This window comes from Ananas comosus, linkage group 2, assembly GCF_001540865.1.
Source record: "Ananas comosus cultivar F153 linkage group 2, ASM154086v1, whole genome shotgun sequence".
Taxonomy (NCBI): domain Eukaryota; kingdom Viridiplantae; phylum Streptophyta; class Magnoliopsida; order Poales; family Bromeliaceae; genus Ananas; species Ananas comosus.
This window is the reverse complement of record NC_033622.1, coordinates 14,244,577-14,254,485: the sequence shown is the minus strand read 5'-3', so window position 1 is coordinate 14,254,485 and position 9,909 is coordinate 14,244,577. Positions and strand designations below refer to the sequence as shown.

The 9,909-nt window shown below is 38.4% G+C and overlaps 2 protein-coding genes across 8 annotated transcripts; one reads left to right on the top strand and one right to left on the bottom strand.

Annotated features, from left to right (window-relative positions):
- Positions 1,813 to 2,749, top strand: LOC109706844. Its single transcript, XM_020227855.1, has one exon. It carries the CDS (start codon positions 1,814 to 1,816, stop codon positions 2,477 to 2,479), a length of 666 nt encoding a protein of 221 aa, XP_020083444.1. The 5' UTR covers position 1,813; the 3' UTR covers positions 2,480 to 2,749.
- LOC109705885 (beta-1,3-galactosyltransferase GALT1) lies at positions 3,023 to 9,374 on the bottom strand. 7 transcript variants are annotated; one of them, XM_020226694.1, is made up of 9 exons: positions 8,781 to 9,374; positions 7,887 to 7,970; positions 6,921 to 7,700; positions 5,178 to 5,413; positions 4,786 to 5,067; positions 4,477 to 4,605; positions 4,208 to 4,387; positions 3,843 to 3,950; positions 3,023 to 3,713 (listed from the first exon to the last, which is right to left on the bottom strand). In XM_020226694.1, the coding sequence occupies exons 3-9, from the start codon at positions 7,687 to 7,689 to the stop codon at positions 3,510 to 3,512; spliced, it is 1,908 nt and encodes a 635-aa protein (XP_020082283.1). In that variant the 5' UTR covers positions 7,690 to 7,700; positions 7,887 to 7,970; positions 8,781 to 9,374; the 3' UTR covers positions 3,023 to 3,509. The 7 variants fall into 7 exon arrangements, with proteins under 7 accessions (XP_020082283.1, XP_020082289.1, XP_020082295.1 ...); XM_020226700.1 differs by having other exon boundaries at positions 8,912 to 9,374; XM_020226706.1 differs by having other exon boundaries at positions 9,167 to 9,374.

The following is a 9,909-nucleotide window of genomic DNA, read 5'->3' as shown; positions in this document are numbered from 1 at the left end:
TGTTGTAATGGAAGTAAACTCTTAATCACATGACACCAATGTAATGTTACCTACGTATGTTTTGTCTTATCCATCACGAATTAGTTACTTCATTCATTAACATTTTAGGCCCGAGTACAGCGTGGCGTTACAGCAGAGTCACGTTGCATGATCTCCGATTTGCCATTTTGATATTTCACCCCACATATGTTGACTTGTACATATACACTCGCCGTGAAAATTGTACGCTAAAAAATAATAATAGTGGGGTACGTACGATGCGCACGTTATTCCTAGGAGTATAGTAACTCATCCATGTGCAATAAGAGCGGAAAATTTGTATGGAACGTCCATTTATTGGATCTGTATATGGAGCGCGCATTATGAAGGCTAGTTAGATAGAACCCCTTTTTAATTTTCTCCAGGTACAATTTGGAACTATTACAAAGTAGTGTTGATTGTTCTCGTTGATTGCAGATATAATTGGATATAAATGAAGAAAGAAATGGGTTATTTTTTGGGTTGATAAGATCGGTATTCGGTGCCAAACACTAGTGAAGTGCGGGGTAGAGTTATGATCAAATTTTAAGAATCCAAAGATATCATTAAGAAATCTTGATCCATACTGTATCTCTTGTGACACGTGATCACAAACTAAATAAGACTAATTTGGAAGATTTGGTGCCAAAAATTGGATTCTTCTTTACAGGACGAGTTAGTCAATTGGGTCTTTTTTTTTTTTTGGTTAATTTTATGCAGGACCCTGCAAATATAATAAATTGTAAATATATTTCCACAAAATTCAATTTTCATATGTTGTCACTGCAAAAGTGTTAATATATTTAAATATATCTCTTTGATTTGTTACCGTTAAAACATTGTTTATTTTATAAGTGAAATGACTTTTCTATCATCACAAATATGTCTCTCCAAAAATTTCAGCTGTTAATTGAAGAAAGGTAAAAAGATCAATTCATCTTATTAACTAATTAGGGTTAAGTATTTTATTTATGATTTACTAATTTTTTCTAACGGATCTTAACAGTAGGGGATATATTTGAAAACATCGGTACTTCTGTAGGGATAATATGTAAAAGTTAAATTTTGTAGGAATATATTTATAATTTACTATATTTGTAAGAACCTGTATGAAATTAATCTCTCTTCTTTTTTCTTTTTGTATAATATTAGAGGCATGATTCATAGATTTGGAACAGATGATGATCAAACCCATCTGCTCGTTTTGTAGATCTGTCTAAAATTAATATCAGAAGTGCAGCAATTAATTGTTTCATAACAATTGGAAGTACTTAGTGCGGTACTAATTAATGTAGTCTTCTAATGCTATTAGAAACGTGAGAAATGTAATATTGAGTGATTGGAGACCGGAGACAGCCGACGCCTGCAGCTGCGCACTAGATGTGGTAGTAAATTATGAAGTGGCAACAAAACTCTGCATTTTGTGTTCAATTTAAAGGCCTCGTCTTGTTTGTTAGCTTACAGAAAACAGTACTCTATCTAATGATAGAAGGCCAAATTGAGTCGAGTCTTGTTTAAAAAGACAGAAGAATGAAATTTACTAAGCATATACAATAATAATATACAATTATTTCATAATATATAATAAAATTGCAAGATATCCAAACAGGCCGCAGTGTGCCTTGGGCCTTCTAATGGCCAACTGGGCCAAACGGGCCCTAATCTAGTAGTAGTCGTAGTAATGAACATCAGCAGCCCCTCCTATTAACTATAACTGAATAAGTATTCGAATTCAAAAATACAGGTACTTAAAAAGCCCCGCGAACGCAACACGCAAACTACCTGGATCAAAACAATGGATGAGAGCAGCGGCATCTCCATCAGCATGGACGCCTCCCCCCGCCGCGACCGCGAGCGCGCGGCGTCTCACCCCTGCTCCCCTCGGTCCTCGCCGCCGAATCCTTCGGCGGCGGGGGGCCGCAAGCGGCGGGCGGTGGCGAAGGGGCTGCAGAGCACGCTGTCGAAGACGTCGATGCTGGTGAACTTCCTGCCGACGGGGACGCTGCTGACGTTCGAGATGCTGCTGCCGTCGGCGTCGGGGGACGGGTCGTGCAGCGCGGTGAGCACGGGGATGATCCAGGCGCTGCTGGGGCTGTGCGCGGCGTCCTGCTTCCTGTTCCACTTCACGGACAGCTTCCGCGCGGCGGACGGGAAGGTGTACTACGGGATCGTGACGCCGCGGGGGCTGGCGGTGTTCAAGGCCGGGGCGGGCGTGGAGGTGCCGAGGGAGGAGCGGTTCCGGATGGGGTTCGTGGACCTGGTGCACGCGGTGATGTCGGTGATGGTGTTCGCGGCGATCGCGCTGTCGGACCACCGGGTGACGAACTGCTTGTTCCCGGGGCAGAGGGCGGAGATGGACGAGGTCATGGAGAGCTTCCCCCTCATGGTCGGGGTCGTCTGCAGCGCCCTCTTCCTCGTCTTCCCCAATACGCGCTTCGGCATTGGCTGCATGGCCGCATAATAATCTATCATTTCAATGCATTGCATCATTGTTATTTCATTATTGTAACCGCAGAAACATTGGAATTTTTTTTTTTTTAAGCATAATTTTCGTACTGGTTTTTATTTTTATTCTCCTTTTTATTTTTTTTATTTTTTTATTTTTTTTCAGAAGAGGTTTTCTTTTCTAATATCTGTGGACATGTATGTAACAAGAGGAGAAAGTTGATTCTCGCGAAAAGGCTAATGTGTGGGGCCCAATGATGCGCATGCTGCGAGTTGGGTCCCCAAAATAGATAGGCCGACATTTTTGCTAGGCCAGAGTCCGTTCTGAAGTCTTATTGGGCCACCTTGCCTGGACCATCTGATTTTTTTTTTTTTTTAGGATTTTGAATTTTTAAAAATTAGCAAAGTTCATTCAAATAAATAAAAGTTTTAATTATAATTATTTTTGTAGCAAATAAAACTAGGAAAAAAATTTACAAAATTGTTAAATTAATTAATTAATTTGAACAACGTAAATGAAAAAATAAAAATAAAAATTAAGTTGGTCCGTTAGAAAAAGTAAAATTGAAGGGACCAAAAGTTGCAGTGCTGAAGTAAATAATTTCAGGAAAAAAATAGAAGGGAAAAATAAAAAAGTGCAGCTTTTACATCTGTGAGGATACTTGTACTCCCTAAATCAAAAATATCCTAACCTAATCTGTACCTCCTATAATATATGATACAGGGGAGGTTTAATACACTAAAAACCAATATCCTCTCAGAGAAAACACCATATTGCGTATACCTCACTTCTTAAACTTTGTCAGAGAAATTCTCATATCCTCCCGAGATCTACCTAAGCTCAAGCAACAAAAATTTAAAGGAAAAAACAAAGGTCGATCTCCGAGGGTGCCTTCAAAAGGCGGCTGGTTCGTTCAACAGTTACAATGCGAGCTTCCATCTCACCGAGTTAGTGAAAAACTCTTTTATAGCCTTCAGGAAGTAGCATCGCGACGACGACATTTTCCCCGCCATATAACCATTTCATTTTAGGATTACGACCAATTTCAACAGCATTTCGCTCGATGAGTCTCCTGAAGCTTTTCCCAGAGGCACAACATCTCTCTGGGCTCCTGGTAGTGGGCCACCACATAGCCGGCCTCACACCCTTCAGTGTAGATCCTCCCCTCATTTACGTACTTAACATCCAAACCTTTCCTCTTCATCTTATCGATCCATATACCCATTGCAACATCTTCTAGTTTGAACATCTGCACGACGGCATCTTATGTCAGCTTATGGAAATAAGTCAAACATTATTAGAGAATGACGAAGTACGGTAAGGTAAACAGGTAAACAGAAACATTTCCTATTTATATCTGACACAACATTTGCAGTACCTTTAACCGCCCTTTCTTATGCTGCCTGTGGACAGCCTTTGCAATGTCCTGTGAGATCACATAACCTGGACCATGTGCCCAAGGAGGATACTTTTCACCAGACCATTCCTTCACAAGAGAACAGAAAGTTTATAAGACTTCAGCTCACTGACGACAAACAACTTAAATGACCGCAATATATTTGCTGCGAACTTGATATTTAACAAACAAACTCTATCAAGTCTTCTAATGAAATACGCATTTTCTTAATAATATGTCAGAAGCGATAGTGTATCGTGTGAGTAACAATTTGGCGCAACAACTCAACATAATGTACTTGTACTTAAAAACTGGTCAAATCTTGAGTACGTCAATTTATTGATTACCTCAGGGGTAATGTACCATTTGCTTTCTGGATTCCGGTGCGGTTCAGAATCAGAATTGATGCGGCCATATAAGAGAGCACGACTGACGTTGACTTGCTTTAAAGATGAAAGAATCTCGTCAACACGGACAAAAGCGTCATCATCTGTCTTCATAACATACTTGGCAGATACAACATTCGTCTGCAGAAAATGGAAAGGTTAGAGAAGCAGAGAAAACATCTAAATGGTAATAGAAGTGCGGTACTAATGAAAATTGTTGATTTATTTACCCCATATATGCAAATGGCAATGGTCTTCCAGGTAATCAGGCTATAGTAATCAACAAATGGCATCAGCTGAATGTCTCCATAGGTGCGTGCCTCATTCCAGAGCTCCTCATTCACCAACTGGTTTTTATGCTTTGAAAAGCCACAGAAAGATCATTCAATTCACGCTAAGGCGCTTTTCAAGCCAGAACATTTATATAATCACAAGAATTACAGCCAACTAAAGTGAAGGCAAAATAAAAAAAAAAAATGCACATCATAAGCTTTTAAATAGCAAGGATAATGTTGCAGTCAAAACTTTTCAATTCTTACCAGGCCAACAAAAAAACGCACTACAACTTTTCCAGAGCGCACTTCATCATACTGCATCCATGTTCTTCGAATTGACATTCTTCGTTTAAAATTATTTGCAGTTGAAAAGATGCCTATGAAAAGATCCACAGCTTTACCAACAGGAATTGGTGGTGACTTCAGTATATCAAGATCAACAACGTGCTCTAAATCCTCTGATGTGGGCAAGCCACTTGCTATGACCGACATTAATTTAATGTCCCCTGAAATTCTTGCTTCACTAACAAGCCATGGCTCCAAACTCTGGTGAAACAAAACACTTAACAAATTTATTATCATAATTCATAATTCATACTATACATTATTATGCAATATTAAAAGGGTAGTAATGAATATTTTGGCATTCGGAGTACCTCTCGGTATGCAAAGGAAGTAATATGCTTCCCGTCTACCGTCATTTGGATACCCTCAACACCAACTCGAAAAATGGTAATGGCAAGATATCCTTGTTTAAAAGGAAAATATTTCCTATCTTCAGCACCCTCTTTCCTGGTGGGAGTTCGTTTTGAAACATTAGAATACCTGTCAGATGCCAATATTCGCTTTTCATCTTTACCCACCATCTCACTGCATTGCTCCAAATTGTCAACTGGAAGAGGGTAAATAATGAGAAAGCGCATATGAGTCAGTACAGGTATTAAAGGGAAAAAGTAGGTCCCTAGAAAATCAGAAATATCAGCAATGTAACAACTCGGTCAAGGTTCTTTAAGAAATAAGAAACACATGGTATTCATTATTTAAAAAGAAAACCATATACTAGTTGCATCTAAGAGCATGGCAAAAAGAACAAAAATCAATACTATCCTTGTACGAAAAATCCAAATAATTTACACTTAAAACAGTTATACAAGAAGCTCTGATATTGTCCTACAACATTGAAATATTTTATATACAATGCCTCCAAGATAGAAATTAGACCACAAGTAACAAATCATGCACCATTTGACAATGCTTCCATTTTGCAGGTATCTCTAAGATGTGACGTTTCAAGGGGGAAAAAAAAGAAAAGCTGATCTTCAATAAAAATCTCACAGTAAGTGCAAACAGGAGTAGCAATATCCTTGGGCTCCCATACATCTTGTCTCCCAGCTTGCACTATCCACAAGCGACTATATATGTATATAACTTTCTTCCTTCGACCCGGTAACCCCCCTCAACATCAAAGGACAAAAAAAAAATGAAGAAAAATCAATGAAGAAAAATCTTTCTGTTTTGTCCTTTGTATACCCTTCCTACTTATTACACGACATCCCAACTCATACCAAAGCAAAATCCAAGAAGGTAGAATAATAGATAGATCTTGTGATATTTGATGAACCAAGTTGGCAACAAAAAATTTACCAATGCAATCATGCAACAAACTTGAATCCTTTTTCTCATAGGTGCTACGTGCTAAGAGAAACCTTCCAATACGAACCACATAGGCAACATGTTTTCCAATGAAAAAACTAGTCAGATATTGAGCCCCAAATTTGGCCCTCGTTCCTTTGCTGCCACCTTAGTGGTTGAGTGCATGGCAAGTCATGTTGGTGATCAAGGTTTAGCGGCAGTTTTCAATAAGCTGGACCAATTTAGTAAATGTGGATAGTGTAAAAGAATGTCAACAAACTATGTGCAAACTGCTGTTGTGCCCTTTTTGTTCTAATTAATATGAACCTTCAACAAATGGATTCTATAATTTACTTGAAGCAAAATTGCAACATCCTTGACTTTGTCTAAATAGATAACATTGTAGTCCTCCAAAAGGACAACTATATCCTAATAGCCATTTTAGTAATTTATCTGCTAATCTTTTCAATTTTTCATCCATGCTACAGCCAACATTGTTATACTCTCTAACAGCAGAAATAATAATCCATTTAATTGAAGCACTTTTATAAAATAATGACACCTGTCATATAATCAGATCCGTCCAAACAAACTGTCTGGTTATTATCAGACAACTGTCTGGTAATTATCAGAAAACAGTCGTAATCAGCAAACCTCATCCATTTTAGTTCTAACCGGCCCCATAACAAGATAAAAGTTGAAAGAAAGATGCTCCTCATCCGTTTTGCAAATTTAAGTCAGTGAAATCTAAGTTCAGTTCTAAATACCTTTTTTACTGTTTTCAGAACCTTTTGAAGGGCAACGCTCCTCAGGACCCCAGTCGCCAGCTACGGTCCATGTATTTTGGACTATCACCGGATCTTCCGTGAGTTTATCACCAAGAAGGCGAACATTGCAATGCAATATTATTGGAGGATCGGGTTCCCCTGGAAGTGCAGTTCCAGTTAACTCGATCCGAAAGTTATCCAGAATACCACCAGGAGTGCCAATGACGGTTATTGAAGAACCCGGAACCAGTCCGCAAGGTATCTTTAATTTGACATCACCACCAAATTCAGAAGCATTCATCCTCCAAATTGAATATGGACACTGCTTCTCTTTCACTTTCTGGTAAACACTTCCATTTCCAGAGCCGACCAATTTTGCATCTTCAACTGAGGCCATGAGGCTTTCCCATGCAATCCCAGCTTCTTTGATAGCATCAACTGCATTAGGTAACCCCTCAGTACGATTCATCAATTGCTTCAAATGATTCCAAGATTGCAGCATTTCTGATTCTCCGTTACTAAGATTTCCAGGAGCTAAAATATGGGAGAATAAGACGCTAGTTGAGACAACTTGTGATGCATTCTCTGGATTAAGAACTGCAGGCGGGTTTGGGACATTCAACCAATGAAGAGGATCCGAAATATTACGGTAGAGTATTTTTTGAAGAGATTTTTCTGCTAATGGGCTCTCCATTATCACATACCTCAAAATTAAAAAAACGAATAAAAAAAGTAAAACAACAGCGCCAGACCATCTCTTCATCATCATCTTCAAGATACCTTGCAGAATAACCAATAACTAGTATTCAATATGCGTTTGAACAAGACGCAAGTACATAGATCTAGAGCATGATTTTGTATCGTAGATAAATCCCAGCGGTTCAATCCAAATGTGAAACTGACTCTCATAGCATGCAATTGAAAGATGTTCCTTTTAGGGCTGGACACATCAAGGAGAGAGAATACCCTAATCGAAGAATTTAACTCCGAGAAGCATAAAAGGTTACTCCTCAGAAACTGTCTTGAGCTCTACGCTTGGTAAGATGAATCCTGCAGAAAGCAAATAAGCACGCAAACCATCAACTACAGTACTGTTCAGAATTCGGCCAATAATTTAAGGACGTTAATATATGTATTCTGCAATTGTGGTTCCAAAAATGAAGAAACAGTCACCACTAATTCATCAAGAATCATTTCATTTTTAATGTATGTTTTTCCTCAGTGTGTTTACCCCCAGACCGCAGTCAATTGAAGAGGAGAATTATATGCGGCTAGTAAAGGAAGGATAAGAAGTTCAGTGCACATCAAAACCACACATTCGCCCCCTTTCCCTAAGATGTAATCAATAAACCTAATTTTCTAATTCTGAGAACAAATTAAACTATCTGGAGAGTCCAGCATGCAACATATTCAAACAAGAATTAAATTATCACACGGTAACATATTGTCTTTTGGTACAAGAATTCATTCCCTTACTCCGAGGAGAGAAATCTAAAAGATTTGGGACTGGAGCAAAGACAATCCAAAATATCTTCCCCTATAATTTATTTATTTATAAAAGCATTAAATGAAGAATCTAACCAGTAAATGATGTAACCACCAAAATTACAAATAAAAAAAAAAAACTTATATTATCGAGAAATACAAAGAGGGAGAACACACGAATTAACCAACAAATCTCAATTTTGAACGCTAAACCGCACCAAAAAAAAGGGGGGGAAACGGCATGATCATCAACGTCATGTAAATTAGCAAGGAAGGTGAGAAGATAAAAGCAGTTAAACCACAGCACGATGTACAAATTAAACCGATCGTAAACAAAGACGAAAACGAAATCAACTCAACAAAACTAAAACCCACTAATTCAAACGCAATGGCGCCACCTGAGACCCAAATATTAAGGAAACACCTTCCAAAAGTGAAAAATAGCACAATAGTCGCCTCAATAATCGAAACCAACTCCAATAAAGTAAACACGGAGAGATATATACACTCGGAAACGCGATTGGGGATCAAAATAAGCAGAACAAATCACACAATCTACTTCAATCCGAAGCTGGAGCCTAAGACATCGACTTCAAATGCCGCAGAGATGGAGACGAAGTGAGTCCGAGAACGAGGCTGCTTGTGCAACCGAAACCTTTCAGTGAGATCCGAATGTGGTCAACGCCATTTGAGATGTGAAGCATTGCTTCGATCTAAACCCTCGTAGAGCGCGCGCGCGCGCGAGAGAGAGAGAGAGGTACCTTTGGGTTTCGAAGAACGAGGAGAGAGAAAGCGCGCACTTCGGAGGAGAGAGAGAGAGAAGGAGAAGGTTCGAGTCCGTGGTGTTTATGGATGGATATATATTTTGGGAAGGGAAGAGACAGGTGAGAGGGGAGAGGAGCTCGAACACGAACAAGGAGGAGGAGCTTGGAGTCTACGCCAGAGACTTGACCCGGCACCCTCTTTCTCACTTTTCTCTCTCCCTCCTTTCAAAAATATATATTTTTTCTTCAAATAAATAAATACATAAACAAACAGACTTTAATTTAATTTGCCCCTTATAATCTCCACCCTCCATCTTCTTCTCCACTCAAATACAGTTCACTATTTATTTCACCATTTTATGATTCAAAAAATTATATTTAATTATTCTATAATTTTATTAGTATTGTACTATAAAAATATGTTCTTAAATAGAGTTTTTTTTATATATTTCAAAAAAAAAATTTTACTATCTTGTTGACTATAGAATTTTTGTTGAAAATTACTCCATATGTCTCATCAATCACTCTTTTTTATTTTTATTAAAAATTTAAGAGAGGTTGAATAAATCCTAGAGACTTGTAGATGAAAAAAGTCAGCAATAGGACAGTCGTATTGCTGATGTGGTGTTTTCAACAAACCACATCTTAATTTTGAATTTACTAATTTCACTAGGATTTTTTAAAAATTAATCTTTAGTGTATTTATTTATGATGTAGTTGTAGAGTTAGGGCCCCTCTTA

Excerpts from the sequence above, each read along its gene's own strand:
- LOC109706844 (XM_020227855.1), top strand. The coding sequence starts at position 1,814 with ATGGATGAGAGCAGCGGCATCTCCATCAGCATGGACGCCTCCCCCCGC.
- LOC109705885 (XM_020226666.1), bottom strand. The coding sequence starts at position 7,689 with ATGATGATGAAGAGATGGTCTGGCGCTGTTGTTTTACTTTTTTTATTC. Across the intron at positions 5,068-5,177 it reads CTTCCTTTGCATACCGAGAG|AGTTTGGAGCCATGGCTTGT; the intron begins GTACTCCGAATG and ends TTGTTTCACCAG. Across the intron at positions 3,951-4,207 it reads AATGGTACATTACCCCTGAG|GAATGGTCTGGTGAAAAGTA; the intron begins GTAATCAATAAA and ends TCTCTTGTGAAG.